Raw genomic sequence first — 18,624 nt, forward strand, 5'->3', positions numbered from 1 at the left:
GTAATCTCTACAATGGAATACGACACATCAATAAAAAGGAACAAACTACTGATATATACAACATGGATGAATCACAGAGACATTGTGCTAAGTAAGACAAGCCAGTTTCAAAAGAGTACATTCAGTATGACCAAATGAATCTGGAGTAATAACAAAAAATCACATCTGTGGTTGCTTCTAAGGCTTGGGGAGACTGACTGGAAGGGGTACAAGGGAAGTTTCTGGGGTGATGGAAATGTTCTATATCTTGATTTGGGTAGTAGTAACATATGTAGTACATGGTAACTTTAAGATTTGTACACTTTATGCAAATTATACCTTTTGTTTTTTTAAATTACAGCTTAGCTTTTGAGGAAAGAGCCAGTTGAAGAAGGAAAAGGAAGGGTCTTAAAGAGTATGGAGGTGATGTCCCAGATTGGCTCCTGTGGAAGGTGACCAACTGCCCTGATTTGCCTGGGATTGAGGGGTTTCCTAGGACAAGAGACTTTCAGTGCCAAGACTGGGAGAGTCCTGGGCAAACTGGGACAGTTGGTCATCCAAGTCCTGTGGAGGAAGGGAGCTGAGTGGGAACTCTGGATGATTGGCAGAGAGGCTGGACTCCCTTGGTACCAGAGCTGAGGGGCTGCTCCAGCAGGCTAAGAGAAGGGCCAGCCAAGAGGTGAGGGCAGCGGGCGTTGCTGGTTGCTCCTCAGGGTTCCTGATCCTCTCAGAGCAGGAATGGGTTGGGGGGTAGAGCTGGAGGGAAAAGGCCTCGGAGACTGAATTGAGGCAGGCAGGCCATCCAGGTTTAGCATCGCAACTTCTGAGCTGGGCTCTGAGGAGATTCTCACTCTGAACCCTCTCTTCACACCAGGTATCCCCACCCTGTCCTCCCTCAAATGCCTAGGCCAAGAAAATACCAAAGCAATACATTGATTTTCTGGGAGGAAAACAGACATGGGGACCTATCAGAGGAAAATGCGGTTGTATCTCTTCACCTCCATAGTTGTCACAAGGCAGGGACTGTCCCCTCCCCACTTTGTCTGCCACAGCCTGCTGTGGCTTAAGCTAGAAGGGTCTCCTCTATCTTCTCAGAGCCTGGGACAGATGGGGCAATGAGGGAGAGGCTCTTCCAGCTCTCCAGCTGAGGCCTGAGGTGAATTCTGACAGAAGCTGCTGGCAGGGCTGGTCCACGGAGGGATCAGGAACCAGGGAGGGAGGGCTCAGAAGTTCTCATAGTGGTGCACAAAGTGGGCCTGGTCCTTCCTGTTGATGAGCTGACAGGCCTTCTCTACATTCTTGGTCATTCCTGGAGGGCCGCAGCTAAACACCCCAATCTTCCTCACCTGTCAAGTGTGGGGGGGGGGGCAGTGGTTGCAGAGAAGCAGAGGCCTGTGGGCTTCCTCCCCAGGAGGAAGCTGCTTCTCAAGCCTGGCTGGAATGACCAGGCCATTGACCCCAGGCCCTGAGAAGGCAGCCTGAGTTGGGGAGGCAGGGGGTGGGGTTTGAAGCCCTTCTCCAATGCTTGACCCCATCCTGAGGTCCTCTGCTCAGTACCCAGCTGCAGGCTGCTTGAGGGCCAGGAAGTCCTGGCAGGGGAAGGATGGGTCGGGGTGGGACTGACCTTTGGGTGGACCTCCTGCAGAGAGTCGAAGAAGGGTTCGAAGGGGGGTCGGCCAAAGTGGGTGATGGAGCGCAAGCCCGTGAACAGACTCCGGTTCAGCACCTTCTGGAAGTGCCGCTCACAGATGTACTGGGGGAGGGAGTAGAGGAGGAAGGTCACAGCCAGGCAGAGCCAGGGTCAGCTCCTAGTCCAGATGGTGGTCCACCCACCTGCCTTGGCCATCCTTACCCTCAACCCACATACCCACTGAGCTGCCCTGCCTGGCCGGCCCTGACGTACCAGCATGGTGGTCCTGAGGTCAAACTTCTCAGCCAGCTGGGTGATGTAGATGTGCACAGACACCAGGTCCTGGTGGTCATTCTCCTCCACCTCCCGGATGATGTCAGCCAGCCACTCAAACTGCCGCTGGGTCCGTGTCACCCAGATGAAGTAGATCTGGGGACACACAACTAAAGCTCTGACTCAGCTCAGCTCAAGATTCCTCTACCCAGATGCTTATACTGAGATGGTGGGAAGCCCTGGACCCCCACAGGCCTGATCCAAGGCTTCTTAGCCACAGATCCCAGCAGAGGCTCTTCTGGCTACACCTCCTACCCTCCCTCAAATGTTTGCCATCTGGGCAACTGGGTATGAATGGTCCCAGCAGAACCAGTTGCCTAGGAGCCAGGGACTTTTTATCATGCTACTCTGCTGGGATGTGGGGACACAATCAGGCTGTCTGTCCCCATTTCTTTGAAGAATGGGAGAGGGACACTCACCTTTTTACAGAGCATTTGGCTGCCTAAGGATGATTTGAAGACCAGGTCTTTGAGGATGGAGGCAAAGGGGGTGACCCCAATGCCCCCTCCCACCAGCACGGACACCTCAAACTTATGCCACTCCTGGTGGCCCTCTCCAAATGGTCCATCGAGGTACAGCTGCCAACAGAAGAGGAAGATGAGATGAGCCTGGCCCTTCCCCAGCTCTGAGGTTAGAAATGGGGGGGGGGCGGCGGGGAGGACAGGGAGAACTAGTTTCTTTGAGGCACCCCAGCCCTCTCCCAGTCTGGCTTTGGGGTGGCTGGAGCATCTTATCCCAAGGTCGGGGAGGGTGGGGACCTTCTATCAATGCCAGAACCCCAAAAGTGGTTCCCAGTGATGGGCACCTTTGGATGTTTGGCACAGCTGTCACCCGTCAGGGGTGAGTAGATCTCCCTGAGGCGGGTGGTCCAGGGCCCTGCTGCCCGGATGTGCAGGCTAAGCGTGTCCTCGTGGGGCGCAGAAGTCAGGGTGAAGGGGTGGTACTCGTTGGTCCCCAGAGCCAGGCAGGCGATCCGCACCCACTGTCCTGACTTGTACTCAAAGTCTTGGGGCCGCTGGAACTCAAGGTGGGTCACTCCTGGGGGTCATGGGCAGGGAGGGGCAGGGATCAGAGGGCTTGCTCCTGGTACCTGAGGACTGGCAGGTACCCTGTCCTCTCCACACACCTGAGGCACAGGGAGTAGTAACATGATCTGAGCGAGTATGGCTTCTGGGGCTGGGAGTTGGAGGGCGCCCTTCTCTGTTTCCTGGGTAACTCAAGAGCTGGGCTTCTCTGTTCTCCTGTTCCAGCCCCTCCCCTCCTCTTTGCTGCTTCTTCCCACTAAGGGCCCAGGCCTGATACCACTGTCCTGGATACCAGCCTACTAGGTCAGGGGACCTCAGGCTCCCCAGGTACCATCTCAGTGTTTGCCAAACCTCCACCATATGAGGGTTACCTTTATGGTGGGCCATATCAGCACACCTGCTGCACTATCATTTATCTAACATGTTTCTTTAAATTGACTTACTTTTTCAATTCAATTTACCTTGAGAAGAACATTTAGGTCCCTAAGGTGAGTAGAAAACCAGCATCATGTGCTCTATCTAGCTCCAGAGGCCGTGCTCTATCTAGCTCCAGAGTCCAAGCTCTTAACCAATACCCTACATTGCCTTGCCTAAGTATCATGTGGTCTAAACAGAAGGTACCATGTTTTATCAAATTTTAGCTGGATACTGTTTGTTGCCTGACCATAGCTGAGCCTCAGGCTTGTTCTCTCTTTGTGGAAAAAGGAGATTCGCAAGTACTGGAGGATGCAGAAGGCATGCTAATACCATGCTGAGACTTTGTTCTTAAATGATCTTGATTGAAATACAGTTGAAGTGAGGTTAATTTTCTTACTATGTGAGTCCTGAAGGTTAGCTGGCCCCTTGTCACTTAAGTCATCTTCCACCACCCTTTACATTGATGTGAATCCCCACTCTGGCCAACATTGACTATCAACAACAGACTCTTGCAGTCTGGGCCATTTATCTGTCTCTGAAGAGAGGTTATTCTGAGGGAAGGAATGGGAGAGGGGTGTATGGTTCCCCACCCTGCACCTAGGCCACACAAGCGCGGGTCTTTCTTGTCCTTAAACACCTCTGAATGCACTTTCAGCCTCCTCTTCTCAAAGTCACTTCTCACTGTCTGTAAGTCCTCCTGGGAACTAAACACAGCTCTTTTAGGGGCTGTAGTTCCATCAGGAAAGCTGCAGGAGTCCCTGAGAGGCTAACGGAGGCAGCAATGGGATGAGGAGGCCTGGGGAGCTGTCTTCCCACGTCCCATGAGTTGACCTCCAATGCTGCCCAGCGAGGGTCAGGCCAGGCCTGGTACCTGAAGGCAGCAGTTCTGCTTTCACCACGCCTATCTCCACCTTCTTCCGGCTCAGGCTCACCAGCTTGTCCCCCACATAGATAAGTGCTGGCACCAGGAAGTAGATGTGGAAACGGGGCAGTTGGATCAGAGCGAAGCTGCCGTGAATGATGAGCTGGAGACATGGCCAGTTAGTATAGCTCAGGCCCAGCTGGCCCCCTTCCTGCACCCACCCTACCCAGATACTTCCTGCCTGGGCCCTGGGCCTGGGCAGGGTAGGTGGGGCTGGCATAGGCTCCATAGGCTGTGGTCTCGGGTCTGGGGTCTCGGTCTGAGATCTCGCGTCCAATTCACCCTGCTCCCTCCCCACATCATGAGTGCTCATCTCTGCCTTGTGGCCTGGCCCTGCCCAGAGAAGTCCCTCACCAGCACGTAGAGCAGAATGTAGAGGTGGTGGGTCAGCCAGAAGCCCCGGAAGCTGCGGCGCCGGAAGTGGTGGGAGGCGAAGACATACATGATGGCGAGAACCAGGAGCAGGAGCACCCCTGTCATACCTGGGGGCAGCGGGGACAGGGTCAGAGAGCCCCTGGCCTCGGGACCTCAGCCTGGGCTGAGAATGCCAGAGGGCATTTCCCCATTCCGCTCTTCTTCCCTGACCTCTCTCATCCCTCCCTGGCTCCCAGAACAGCTTGCCCAAAGAAGCTGGAGCTGAGGCTTGTGCTGGAGGCTGCAAAGGGATCCTATGACCACTATAGACAAGTGTGTGTTCATGGGAAGATGAGGGAGGACAAAAGCAAAAGTCCTCAGACAGAAACCCCAGACTCCACATACAGTCTACTCTTTACCTGGGACTGTCTGGAAGAACCACCAGTAGAACTTCTGGGGAAGCTTGGACCTGTAGGACAAAGACACCCAGAGCCTCAGGCTGGGGCAGGAGGGGCTCCACCACTGTTGCAATGTGACTCTGTTCCTGATGGCCTTGAATGCGGAGGTTACTGGGCCTCAACCCAGATGGCCAAGGGTCCTTCCAAAGAACATGGCACCCAGCTTCCTGCAGTTCCACCCTCTGATCTCAAAGCAATTCTTCCTCCTGTGTTATCTTGAATTCTCCTACTGCAGCTGACCTTTGCTTCCTTGAAGTGCTTGGTTCATATTCTGTAAGCTCCATGAGGGCAGGGAGCTTACCTCCATGCTCTATCCCTATGCTCAAACAATGCCCAGCACAGAGTAAATGCTCAATAAATATTTGTTGAACGACTGCATGTATCTTGGCATCCCTACTCTTTGGCTCCTGGATGGACACACAGGACGTATTCCACAAATATTTGCCCAGTGAATGGACAGTAGGCTGAGATAGCAAGCTATGTGTCAGGTACGCGTGAGAAAGAGGCTCCGACTTCATCTCCCAAACTCCTTTCCTGGCCAATTACGGCCTGCTTCCTTCCTGAGGGCAAGGAAGTCATCTCTCAGCTTCCCCGAGGATGCTAGCTTCTCGCCCTCACTTAGTGAGAGAGTGGAGGGTCTAGGGCCATCTACCTCTTTTCTGTTGTACCCTGAGGCCTGCCCCAGGATTCCCAAGGGGGACCCTCCCCAAAACTGACCCATCATTCACAAAGACGCTGGGGAAGATGCAGGCCAGCAGGCTGAGGGGGCTGACTGAGAAGATGTAGACATTCACCACGTGGCCAGCACTGTGCAAAACTGAAAGAGACACATCCTGTTAGAGACGCCTCCAGGGCCAACTCTACCTCCAGCCCCGAGGAGAACAGGAAGTATAAGTAGCTCCAGTCTCCCCACTGCCTCCCCCACAGCTCGACCCAGGGGACTGCAGCAGTGGCGAGCGTGCCCAGGAGCCACATACTGGCCAGGACGACAGCAGCCATGGCGATCCAGCGATGGAAGTCCACGGCGGCATCGAAGGGCACGTAGCGGTTGAGGAAGGTCTCTCTCAGGAAGGTGATGAGGTTGCGGCACATGGTGAGCAGGATGTAGGAGAACATGAAGGAGACGCTGGCTGCCGTGCCCCGCGACAGGATGATGCCCACGAGGGTGGTCTCTGCAATGCCCGAGGGTGGCGAGGCAAAGGCATAGTCTGGGGGCACAGTGGGGGTGGATCAGCACAGCACAGAAGCCTGGACCCCAGTCAGAACAGCTGGGCTCCCCTATCCAGATGCCTGAGGATCAAGAATAACAACCAGAAAGCTCTCACGTCTCCCCTCCCACTGCCCACAACCTGGAACTCTCCTTACAGTAAGCACGCTCCACAAACAGTCCGGCACAGATGGCTGAGAAGATTGCCACGACCACGATGTGCCGCCGGTAGTTCTCCACAAAGCGCTTGTACTGCTGCAGCTTCTGGGCCAGGAAGCCCCGCTGCATCTTCTCCCGCAGCGCCTCTGTGTATAGCCGGGGAGGGGGCACCACTGCCCTGCAGCAATGGGAGGCAGGTGGCCCGAGATCAGGGCACCCTGTCCTCCCCTAAATGCCACCCTATGAAGGAGACCTGGTGATCTGGTAGCGGTCAGGATGGGCCACAACAGATGAAAGAAAAAGCTTTTGGGGGGTAGAATCCACTCTGCCAAGCCTTTACCTCTCGGCTTTATTTGCCCTCTCCACCCACTCCTCCGTCTCCCCACGACTCCGTCTCCACCTCCTCCTCTCTGTTCTGTGCTTCCTTCTTCCTGCTCCCTGCACAGGCCTCACTGCTGTGCCCAAAGCAGGCAGGAGCCAGGAGACCCCTCACTGCCTGGTGTTGCATCCGAGTGCCAGGCCCCCTGCCTGAAGATTAGGGTGCAGAGGTTGGAAGAGGTTGAAGAGTCATTAACTCAATAGCCTGCCAATCCGGTCAGGGACACCTGGAATGAGTCTCAGGATGGTTCCTTGTGTGTGGGGGTGTGCGCAGACCAGAGACCCTGAGACTTCTCCCCATGTCTCCTCGGGTCAAGGGTCTGGGAAACACTTACTTTTTGCCAAACCTCTTCTTCAACCCAGGGCCTCCCAACTCTGGGGCTTCTGACACAGGGAGCCCCACTCCCTGAGGGTAAGAACTGAGAAGAGAAAAATGGGTTTCATTCTCCCCTTGTCTTTGCAGCCAGGAGAAGAACTGCCAAGTCAGAGTTGGGGCTGGTGTGGGAGGGGATAGATCCTGGGACTCATTTCTGTCCACAGAACCTGCCCATAAAACCGGTCAGAAAGAAGCCAGGCAGAAGGCAAGACAGAAGGAATGAACATGATCTGATCACATGTTCTGTAGAATGATTCTGTCCTGGAGGGGCAGGGAGAGAGCCAGGCTCCTGAGCAGTAAGGGGTTATGTGTGTGAGGCAGCTGGAACTTGGGCTAGAACAACCGTGCGCTGAAAGCTACTTTCAGAGCAAATGTCTGGCCCAGGGGCTGATTCCACCAGCCCTACTCCTTCATTTCTCTGCAGGGGACCCAGCCGGGGCACCTCCCAGTGCCCCATTCCCACTCACCGTTCCCCAGAAGTCCGAGTGATGAATGACACTCGACAGCTGACGTTTGGTTTAAGAATGTCTCCAGTACCTGGGGAGAACAAGAAGCTGGACGGGCTTCCCCACGAGGGAGGAGACTGTCCTAGGAAGGCTGCCGTGGCACTTGCCAGTGACTTGGTCGTGTCCCCATCTCTTTCCCCAGCCTTGCTCCCCTCACTGCCCACACCGAGCACCCACTGTACACAGGGCGGCGGCCACTGCTAGACAATGTGGCAACTGAGTGCAATTAGAAAAGGGGCCCCCCTCCAGGCGGATGCAACCCTGCAGGTCCTTTGTGTAGAGAAAATAGGGCCTCTTCCTCTGGCCAGACACACCCCAGACCAATGCACATGGTTGGTGTGTAGAATGTAGGCTGGACTTCAGCCTGCCCTGACCCCTCAGTGGGTATCTTTGTGCATAAATTGCGCAGGTGTATGTGATGCCCTTGATTACACGTGCCTGGCTCTCTACCAGGCACCAAGGACTAAAAGAGAAATAAGACCTGAGTGCTATGCACCAGGAACTCTCATTTTGAAGACACGTCCATTCCTGACGCCTTCCAAACTCACACACCTCCACCTCCACCCTTGACACAGAGCTGGGTGCCGCGGAGCTCGTTGTCATGGTCCCGCAGCATGAAGTGGAAGTCCTCCCACGTCAGCTCCTGCTTGTCCTGGAAGCCCGACTCCCGGAACATGGACTCCACCACCTCAGCCAGCTGGGCCTTGGACAGGCAGTTGTTGGAGATCTCGATGAAGGACCTGGGCAGGGGGAGGGAGGAGAGACGAACGCAGCCTGTCACCTGGCAAGGTCAGGTTCAGGCAGGTGCTGGGTGGGGTGGGTCCCGGCCTATCTAATGTGGTTACCAGTGACCCAGGAAATGGCACTGAGAAGGTGTTCATCCAGCCTGCTGCTGACGCTAAGCTGGGTGGGGTGGCCAAGGGCTCAAAAGGCAGAACAAAATTCAAAGTGACCTTGACCAGTTAAAGAAAGCAGTCCCCAAACAGGGGGGCACCTACAGCTGGGATGAATGTCCACTTAGTGTAGGGACTTGTCCAGGTGTGCCATGGCTCTCTCACGTGGCAGGCTCTTATGTTGATACCTCCCACACCACCGCTGGGCACCCCGTTCGTGGTCCAGCGGGGGGTTGGGAGAGGAGATGTAGCTGCACTGGCTGCTGCTGCCTTGTGCCAACAGCCTGGGGCATAGGCAGGAGTATCTCCGCACCCAATGTGACAGCACCCACAGTGGCAGCTACAGTGGCCATAACTCTTTTCTTAGACTGTGCTTTTGGGACAAAAGCAAACAAACATGCAAGTTTGTGTGAGTCCAGCAGAAAAAGACCTTTGTGTGCACGGCACAGCAAGCACTGCCATCACATTAAAAAACACATCATCCCACTGGCTCAGGGTGAGACTGAGCAAGAGCCACACTGAGTACAGGCCAAGGAGGTGGACCTCAGCCCCTGGGGGCAGAGACCGTCTCCTAGAGGGTCCTGCAGCAGCACGCCCAGCGAGGGACAACTGCAATGCGCCTCGCCCTAGCCCTTTCAGAAGCCCATGTCCAGTTGTGGTATCTGGACTGTAAAGAATGTGACAGTTAAGGTGAAAGCTGAAAGCAATGAGGAGGCTTACAGGGGTAGAAGAGTTAAAAGGGTCTGGGCTGTTCTACGCATTCTGTTTATTCATTTACTTATTTGTTTCATCTGATTCAGTTAACTATGTATTGAATGCCTGCTATGTGCCAATCACAGTGCGGAGGAGGGGATTCAGCAGGGAACAAAGAGAGATATGAACCCTGTCCTTATAGAGCTGTAGGCAGCTGTGGAGCACGGTCTTCAGGAATAAGCCTGTGAGCTCAAAACTGGTCTTTATCGGCACACCACAACCAGAAATGGCTTAAGAAGCAGGAAGAGAGAAGGGTTGGAATATAGAAGAACTTTCCATGTTTCTCCTCCTGCCTGTCATGGTGGTTAATACTGGCAGTAACCCAGGGCATCCGTCCTCCATGATTCATTATCTCACTGTGTAAAGCACAGCATTTGAAGAGTTAGCAAAGACCCAAAGGCATCCAGAAGGGGTTAGTGGGCTTTGTTACTGGTCATCTTGATGTTGGTTGTCTTTTGTAACTAGGGGAGAATTTTCTGGTGGTGTTGGCACTGCAAATACAGACTCTCCTGGAGGCAGGGGCCTGGCCAGATAAACTTCTGAAGCTGGATGCTCTGAGCGTCTAGGATATAGTACCTAGGCCACCTCTCAATGTAGATGGACTCATAACCTCCTCGCCTACCCTCCTCTGACCTGACCTGTTTTCCTGTTTAAAATATCAGGAAGTCTCAGGACTGGAGGGGCCCACCCCATACCGCATCATGGTAAAGAACTCGTCCTTGGAGAGGAAGCCATTCCCATCAAGGTCATACATGGTGAACATCAAGCGGGACTTGTCCTCTGGGGAGCCTGGCAAGACATAGGGGGATGCCCGTCAACTCTCTGCTGAAAGACACCTGACTCCTGGGATGGTCCACCATCCCCCTACCTTTCATGAAGACCACCAGGACGTCCAGGAACTCCCGGAAGGACAGGTAGCCATTGCCGTCCTTGTCGGCCAGAGAAAACATGGACTCCACAAACATGTCCTGGGGCTTGAGGCCCAGGGACTCGGCAAACTCGGCCCGGCTCAGCTCACACGTCAGGGCCTCCCGCACCTTCTGTGACGAATCCAGGGGCAGGGTCCCGGCGTCTGCCTGGTCGATGTCCAGCACCTGCACTCGGGCAGCAGCAGAGGGAAGGAGAGAAGGAGGTGAGGCTGGAAGCAGTTCAGTGACCTCTCACATCTCCCCAAAGTCCAGCTCAGAAAGGGTGAGTCCTGGTGGCTGCTCACGGTCATTAGATAAACTTCTGACTTGGGCTTCTGCTTTCCTGCAGAGGGGGTGACTGTAGCAGGGGATGGGGTGGGAATGGGGAGGGGCACGGTTTGGGAATGCAAAGTGAGAGAGCCTACACTGGGGACAGAAGCTGCAGCAGACATTAAGTGGACAGGGAGGAAGGGGCTAAAGATACATTCTCTTGTCAATTCAGACAGGGCTGTCATGTGCCTGATTTTAAAAGTCATATACATGTAACTACCATTTGTTAAATGCCTATAACGAAGCAAGCACACATAGAACAGTGTTTATCAAACTTTAGAGTGAATCAGAAGCCTCTGGTGGGCTTGTGGGCCCCAACCCCAGAGTTCCTGATTTCCTAGGTCTTGGGGAAGGGCCTGAGGACTTGAATTTCTAACAAATTCCCAGATGAGCCTGCTGCTGCTGGTCCAGGGGCCACACTTTGAGAACCACTGATGCAGACCATCTCCCTGAATCCTCACAGCAACCTAGAGGGATGGATCCTATTTTAATCACTGTTTCATAGATGAGGAAACTGAAATCTCCAGCCCGCAGAGCAGAAGCTTAGATCACCCCACATAGGGTCCTGTCCAGCCCAGGGTCCCTTCAACCCCTGGGCCCGGTCCTGCCTCCAAAAGGCACAGTCAGGCACCTGGGCAAAGAGGTGTCTGAAGAAGACCTCCAGGATGCGGCCCCGCTGCTGCTTGGTCACAGCCTTCCTGAACAGCTCGTTCTCACTCATCTCAGCCACATCAAGGCCCAGAGTCCAGCTCTCACAGAAGCCCTGCAGCTGCTGCACGAAGGTGCCTCGCTCTTCCTCGGAGTTAAACAGCATCACCTGGTGGGAGGAAGGCTCAAGCTTCTGGTTCAGCCTCCCCTCAGAGGGTCTTGGGTTGGGGGATGGAGAAAAAAGCTGTCCCCCATTCCATCCCGGCTGGGGCCAGGTGAGAGGCTCAAAGGGGATCAGAGGGAGAGTGTGGTGGGGCTGGGGACCTCTGAAAGGAGTGGATCCTCCCAGCATCAGCCTTCACAACTGAGCTCTGTAGCTGAGGACGGGGTGGCCGGAGAGGACTCGCCGTGAGAGGGGAGATGTGCGAGGGCAGCCCAAGCTGGGGAGGCAGGATGGGCCATACCAGGTCATACTCCTTGGGGATCTTGAGCAGCAGGGTGCGGCGTCCGCTGTTGCTGGACAGGATGAGGTGGACCTGCTGCGGGGGCCTCAGCTGGATGGTGCGGAGCACAGAGAGACGCCTGTCCAGGACCTGCAGACGCCTGTCTGGGAGCAGCTGGATGGTGATGGGATAGCTCCTCTCCCTGGGTCCCGGCCACTCCATCGCTAGGGAAGGGACAATGGGGCAGAGTGGTTCAGCAAAGTTCCCCAGGCCCCTGCCCTCAGGCTAGCTCCACTCTGCCAGTCTGAGCAGGCACCCCCAAAGCCTGGCTCTCTCCCCACATCTGTAACCTAGTTCTTTCTCCCAGCACCGCCCCCCCATCTGTCCCCTTCCCTCTTCCCGTCCCTTGGCCCCATCTCACCTGACATTCCATCTTTGGCTGCTTCTTTCTTCACACTCTCTCTGCCTTTCTTTTGTAGCTTCTTGAGCTCTTGGCCCCGGAAATAGGCCACCACCCCAGAGATAAGCAGGCTCACTGAAGGGGGTCAGAAGGAGACACTGGGTGGGGGGGGCGCGGCCTCGCCTACAGCTTCACTGAGGCTTTGGCTGCCGCCCCTCCCTTCCCAAGGCCCCTTGAGCCTGGCTTCAAATGTACCTAGGAGCTAGCCTTACAGGCCAGCAGATAATGAGGGGCAGGGACAGTCTGTGAGGAGGAGGGGAGCCAGAAGAGAAATGGGCGAAGGGGTAAAGGGCTCACCTAGGGGGAGACAGCACAGAGCCACGATGGTGATGCCAAAACCAGGACCACTGCCCTCGAAGAAATGAGTCACAGTCAGGGGCACACAGGGGGGCAAGCCTTCACTTGTGAGCTGCCGGGGCTGAGGGCAGGGTGCACCTGAGGGAAAGACACAGAAGATCTCAGGGCCTGAGGATCCCACTCCTTGGCCAGGCAGCCTTCCCTTCTGTCCTATAAAGGACCAGGTACCCACTCCCTCCCAAACCCTCCTCCCTGGAACTTGTTCCCGTCAAAAATTCCTCTTCCACATCCCATCTCTCAGCATCTATCCCAACTTGACCACAAGGTTCAGCCTGCAAACCAGTCTAGTCTCTACTGGGGGAGGTGGCCTAATGCAGGCCTCCCAGACCAACACAGAAGGAGCTGCCGGTGCCCAGCTCCCTGGACAGCACCAAGTGATCCCCACACAACCTCTGTCTCTTCTCTGCCACCATTGCTTGTGTTCTCCCAGGCCACCCACCTTGTTGCCAAATAAAGACATTGGGCTGCAGGGCACTATGGTTCACGCTGGTGACAGCCACCAGCACGTCCCGAAGAGTGGTGTTTCTGATTTCTGCAATTTCCTCCGTGGAGAATAGCCTAAGTTAGAGAAAGCCAGGAATTGTTGGGATGGGAAGGGGACACAGGTCTCCAGCAAACTCAGGCCCAGGGACCCAGATGAGAAAAGAGATCGAGAGGGGTTGGGGAGGGGTGCTGGGACATCCGGGTGCTGTTTACAGGCAGAGGGTCTGGGGCCCAGGCCGAGGTAGAGTCTGAGGTGGGAACCCAGGCAGGCCTCACCCATTCCTGCTGTTCTCAAACCAGTAGCGGTCGCCATCCCGCAGTCGCACAAACTGATCGAGGACGATGGTGCTGAAGAGGGGTCCAGGGCCCCCATGGCTCTCCAGGAGCCCCCCGGGGAGTAGCTCCAGCCGGGACACGTCCTGGTTGTACAGGGCGGCTATGGCCTCCAGCATCTGGGGCCACACAGGAAGTGAGGAGCGTGTGAGCGTGGATACGGTTTTGTGTTGGGAGGGCAGCCACTATTGCCCCATCCCTCAAACACAGGACCCCATCAGCTGCCTGGCTTGCTGCTCAGGCCTGAGGAAGTGTCCTCTATCTAGGCAGCACTCCTCAGGTGGTGACAAGTCTGGTGGGAGGACCAGTGCGTCACTACCCAGACCGCCTATCCCCAGTGATCAGCAGCTTCAGGGTCACCCAACTCATGGGGCGAGATCCTGCAGGAATAGGACAATGGCACCCAACCCAGGGGCCACTCTGCAGTAATGGTACAATGCAGTGGTGAGGATACTCTGGAATCAGATGGCTGAATTTAAATCCTGCTTCCAAGACTGACTTACCAATTATGTCATCAGTAAAATGGCGATAATTATGGTCTCTACTCTGTAACGTTCTTGACATAGATTAAATGTGTTACATGTGTAAAGGACTTAGAACAGTATCACCACAAGAAAGCTTTAGCTGCCATTATCATCATCACTATTCCTGACCTGACGGTCCACGGTGGTGTTGAGGTCACTCCAGTTCCCTGGGGTCTCCAGCCCCAAGGCCTGTCGGGCTTGGCTATAGCTGGGCAGCCCCATATCTCGGCCACGTTGGATGCTGCTGGCCACATAGTCAGTGCGGGAGAACTTGCCAGGGCCAGGCCAGTAATCTGAGGAGGAGAGAGGACCAGGCTCTAGGCTCAGTCCCTCTAACCCTTCTTCGCCCAGCAGCCTTGAATTGGGCTGTTGGCATTACCCACACTCAGCACTCCTCGACATGTGCCCTGCCTTGGTGCAGGGTCACTGTCATCATGTGTGACCAGGGGCAATTTTTCTGGCAAAACTCTTCCCCTAAGACTCAGGACTGTTCTAGTCACCAAGCAGTAAATTCCCTGTCCCACCTACTTAACCTCAGCATAGGGCTGGACAAAAACCTTTAGCGACCTAAGCACCAGAGATTGTGGTGCCACCCTTCCCCCACACCCTCAGATGTTAGTAATTTAGAATAAAGCTTGTTTTCTTCTAATGGCTGTTTGCTGTGTGTTTATCTATGTTCCTGCTTTATAGGTACCCTAGGTCTGCCTGATGCTTAACCCAGAAGGGTCCCCAGGCTCCCGGACCTCTGGGCCCTCATCCCCTCTGCCTCCAGTGCTTACCCCTCAGATCTTCAACCACTATGTTGTCCTCCCGCTCCGAAATCTGGGAGGCCATTCCCAGCAGCAGATGATTCACTGCCTCGGCACTGTTCAGATTGGGGTTCTGGAATAAAACAACACACTCAAGGTAGGTTCTCAGGCCCCTCCCTAAAGCCAGGTCCTTCTCAGGACCACTGCAGCACCTCAGGATAAAGGGCCCTTGGCCAGTCCTAGACTCTCTTGAGCTGTTGTCCCCAGATAATTTTCTGATCACTCTACCCTTCAACTCCCACCACCCTGGAGCTGCAACACCTAAGAACTGGAATTGTTGCTTTTCCCAGCCTGTGTGATGAGACTGACCTTGACCCACCTCCCCTTGCCCCTGACCCCAGGCTGACCTCCCGAATCCAGTAGCTGTTGCAGACTCTGAGAGCTGGGGAGCTGCCAAAACCCTCATTCAGGACCATCTGGAAATGACAGCTGGTGTTTCTGAAATGGGGAATCAAGGATGCAGTAAGAGAATTCAGAGAAGTTGAGGTGGGGTTGAGTGGGGCGAGGGATTCAGAGGGGGCCTGGCCAGTACTAAGAGGTGTCCTCGGAACTTCCTTGAACATGGCAGGGGTTTGGCAACGAGTGCGGATTGAAGGTAGAGGTTGCTCTTTGTCCACACAGGGTAGGAAGGGAAGGAGGGAAGAGAGTGACCCAGCTGCTGGACAAATCCTGCTCTCAACAACTGAAGTTCAGCCATTAGGAGGAAATGGGGAGATTTTCCTGTTAAGACTGAACTTCCTACCCCAGGGTGCTGTTTCAGGGCACGAAATTCTGCTTCTTTTCCCCCATGAAACTGTAGGGGTGTAAAAAAGGCCCCAGGCCCACAAGACCACTAATTCTTCACCTCTGCCAGTGTGATGCTCAGCCAGACCCTCCCTCACCTCATGTAGACGCCAGGGGGCACCATGGTGGAGAAGAACTGCTCAGAGGCCACCAGGAACTCCGGAGAGATGCTGGGGTCCAGGAAAGGGCAGTACTCTGTCCACAGGGGTAAGAAGAGAAATAGGCTCTTTACCCTCACACACTCGTCACACGAACCCACCTGTCTTCTTTGTCCTATGGATCCTGACCCCCTCCCCCTCCTCAAACCCCTCCTCAGCCCAGGTGTTCCCCAAACTCCCTCACCTGTGTAATTCGGCGGTGCTTGCTGCAGGAAGCTGGGCAGCCACTCATACATCGCGATGTTCTGAGGGTCAAGAGAGGGGGAAATGGGAGGCCAGCGCTGGAGCAGCCAGGCCAGGAAGGATCTGAGCTCAAGGAAGGCTTAGGTGTGAGACGAGGACCAGGCAGGGCAGTCACGGGAGAGACACTCAAACAGGAGAGGGGCGGAGGTTCCCGTTGCCCACGAGGAACGAGGGCAGGGGGGAGGGGCAGCTAAATAACAATCACGAGAAAACCTCTGGTATAACTAGCGCTTTGCCTCCTTATCACTCTCAGGGACTTTCCCTAGACGGTAGCTGTCTGGGGAGGGGTGTTTCTGGGTGGGCTTGTCCAAGGATGGAGGGCTCTGCGGGGCAGCGGAGTCTCCCGGGGACAAGGACGTGGGGGCAGGGCTGCGCGACCGACCTGGTAGGTGGCGATGACCCTCTTGCGCGCGTGCTGGAACAGCTCCTCGTCATCCCAGAGCGGGTGCTGGCGGGCCAGCTTCTGCGCCCACAGGTTGTGGTAGCGGAACCAGAGCAGGCCCAGCGCCTGCAGGAAGGGCTCGCGGTTCCCTCGCTCCGCCCCGAAGGCTGCCCGCGCGGTGGGGACACAGGGGAGGAGTTGAGCGCGGGTGGGCCCGAGGGGGGCGCACCTCGTCGGCCCCAAGCCCGTGCCCCCGCCGCCTCACCGTACAGCCCCCGGGGCCCGCGCCGTCCCGTGGCGGGGTCGGGCGCAGTCCACATGCGCAGCGGGTCCTGCGCGTTCCGGGGAAAGGCGGGGTCGGGCCCCGACGCCAGCTGCCCACCGGAGAAGCTGCGCAGCTCGTCGCTCCAGGAGTGCGAGGAGCCATAGATGGCGCTGCCGTCCAGCCAGCCCGTCGCCTCGTTGGTCTGCGGGGACAGCGGGAGGCTGAGCCGGGGGTCGGGTGGCCGAGGCGGCTCAGGGCGGGCGAGGGCCGGGCGGCCGTTGCGGGTGGTGGGAGCCTCTCCACAGCTGCCTCAGGTCCCGCCCCACCCCACCCCCCCCAGCCGCCTGCCCTGCCCACCAGGTCCCGGGGGTTGCTGGGGCTCTGTCCGGTCTCGGGGTCCCAGCGACTCCTCTGGAAGGGCAGCACCACGTCCCCGCTCTGGTCGCGATCGAACACGGGGTCTCCGGGCGGGATGTGGATGTTGAGGAACTCGGCTGGGCAGCCAGGCTTTTCCACGCTCACCAGGTCCGAGAGCACGTGGTAGCCTGCGGGCGTCGGGGGGCAAACTGGTGAGAATTGCTACTCCCCACCTCCAAGGCTGACGCCAATTTCTGAAGAGCCTAAAGGCAGATGTTCCAAGGCAAATTCCGCGCCACCAGCTCTAAAACATTTTTCTAATTTGCAAAGTGGGGTTATAGTACCCTCCTCGCCCACCCCATAATGTTGTTGGGAGAATCAAAATAATAGAATTAATGTAAGGGCTCCCCCAAGCCAGTCCCCCTCTCCTAACAGATCCTGCCTCTCCCTCCCTCTTCGGGGGAGAGAAGATATAATCACAACAGGAGAGGGGCGGTAGTGGAATCAGCTTCTAAGAGCTATAATGAGGGTTAGTGGCACTCCTGGGTTTGTAGTCAGTGATAAGAGAAAGATTAGGAGAGCAAATACCCCCGAATCAACACCCCCAAATCCCTCCAAGAGGAAGAAAGGCTTGAAGTGAGGCTTGGTGGGGAGAGGAAGTGGTTCGGGGTCTTGTATCGGTCTCCTGTGGACTTGCAGAGAGGCCTCAGGGCCCCTCTCCCCAGGCTCTGAGCTGAGCGCCAGGTCAACCCTCACCGAAGACGCGTTCTCCCACTTTGCTCTCACCGAAGAAGACCCCCAGCACTGTGCGATTGCGGCTGGATGACAGCCCAGCTTTGCCCCGCATGGCGGCGTTGCTGAGTCGGCGCGGGTTGGGCAGCAGCGGCTCCCCCAGAGCCTGATACACGCCGTCCGCGTAATTAGCAGGTACAAGGCGCCGCAGTCGGGAGCCTGTGGGAAGCAGGGAGCCGGGCTCTGTCTGAGCACTCCGTCTCCAACAAGCCCACGAAACTCGCTCTACTCCTCCCTCCAACTCCCCACTCCCACTGACGAGACCCCTTCTTCTGTCCCCAGGGGTGTACAGGAATTCGCGGCGCAGGCAGCCGGGCGACTGGCGGCTCGCTCTCTCGGCTTCTCCGCGCCGGGTCTCCCGCGACCCTGCCCTTCACTAGCCGTTCTCCACCCCAGACCAAGGGACGCACCGGCAGCGCCACGCTCGTGGTGCCTCAGGTTGTTGAACCAGCCGTCATAGCGCTGCACTTCCCAGGTCAGCGAGACTGAGCCCTGGCCTCCTGTGGGTCAGAGGGTGGTCCACTCAGTGCTAGCCTCCCTGCGACCCCTCTGGGACCCGACGGCCTCGGCCCGTGCTTCTCCAGACCGCCGAGCGCCCCCAACCCGACCCAAGTGGCGATACTCGCCCGGCGTCTAGGCTGCGCCAGGAAGTTTCCCATCTGGCTGAGCCGCTCAGCCATCTCACCCGATCTTCCAGCCTCAGGAAGCCGCTTGCCTGCACGTCTCCCTTCCCCAACTCCCAAGGGAAACTGGGAGACATCCCGAACTAGGGGCGCCTGGTACTTACCCGCTGGGTCCAGGAGTGCAGTCAGCAGAGCTCCCAGGAGCACCAGGGCCTCTGGCCTTGCACGGACCATGCTGACCCTGTGGCCAAAAGGGTGGGAGGTGGTACATAGAGACACGGAGCAGGCGTCCCCCACACCGACAGTTGGCACAGGAGGAGGAGGCACCAGCCGTGT

The 18,624-nt window shown here is 56.4% G+C and overlaps 1 protein-coding gene across 2 annotated transcripts; it reads right to left on the minus strand.

Annotated features, from left to right (window-relative positions):
- Positions 1-377: 377 nt before the first annotated feature.
- Positions 378-18,525, minus strand: LOC307183108 (dual oxidase 2; the record flags this gene model as incomplete). 2 transcript variants are annotated; one of them, XM_079915138.1, is made up of 33 exons in its annotated part: positions 378-1,325; positions 1,604-1,732; positions 1,883-2,038; positions 2,362-2,520; positions 2,748-2,980; positions 4,256-4,409; positions 4,661-4,788; positions 5,080-5,129; positions 5,836-5,935; positions 6,096-6,326; positions 6,484-6,662; positions 7,198-7,281; positions 7,706-7,775; positions 8,297-8,484; positions 10,086-10,179; positions 10,259-10,484; positions 11,260-11,445; positions 11,741-11,943; positions 12,141-12,254; positions 12,477-12,614; positions 12,976-13,094; positions 13,296-13,471; positions 14,006-14,169; positions 14,656-14,758; positions 15,033-15,123; positions 15,567-15,663; positions 15,811-15,871; positions 16,252-16,418; positions 16,517-16,718; positions 16,874-17,061; positions 17,660-17,824; positions 18,076-18,165; positions 18,453-18,525. In XM_079915138.1, the coding sequence occupies 33 exons, from the start codon at positions 18,520-18,522 to the stop codon at positions 1,203-1,205; spliced, it is 4,638 nt and encodes a 1,545-aa protein (XP_079771264.1). In that variant the 3' UTR covers positions 378-1,202. The 2 variants fall into 2 exon arrangements, with proteins under 2 accessions (XP_079771264.1, XP_079771263.1); XM_079915137.1 differs by having other exon boundaries at positions 7,706-7,792; positions 8,293-8,484; positions 18,453-18,522.
- Between the last annotated feature and the right edge of the window lie 99 nt (positions 18,526-18,624).

Source organism: Stenella coeruleoalba (assembly GCF_951394435.1).
Source record: "Stenella coeruleoalba genome assembly, chromosome: 2".
NCBI classification, from domain to species: domain Eukaryota; kingdom Metazoa; phylum Chordata; class Mammalia; order Artiodactyla; family Delphinidae; genus Stenella; species Stenella coeruleoalba.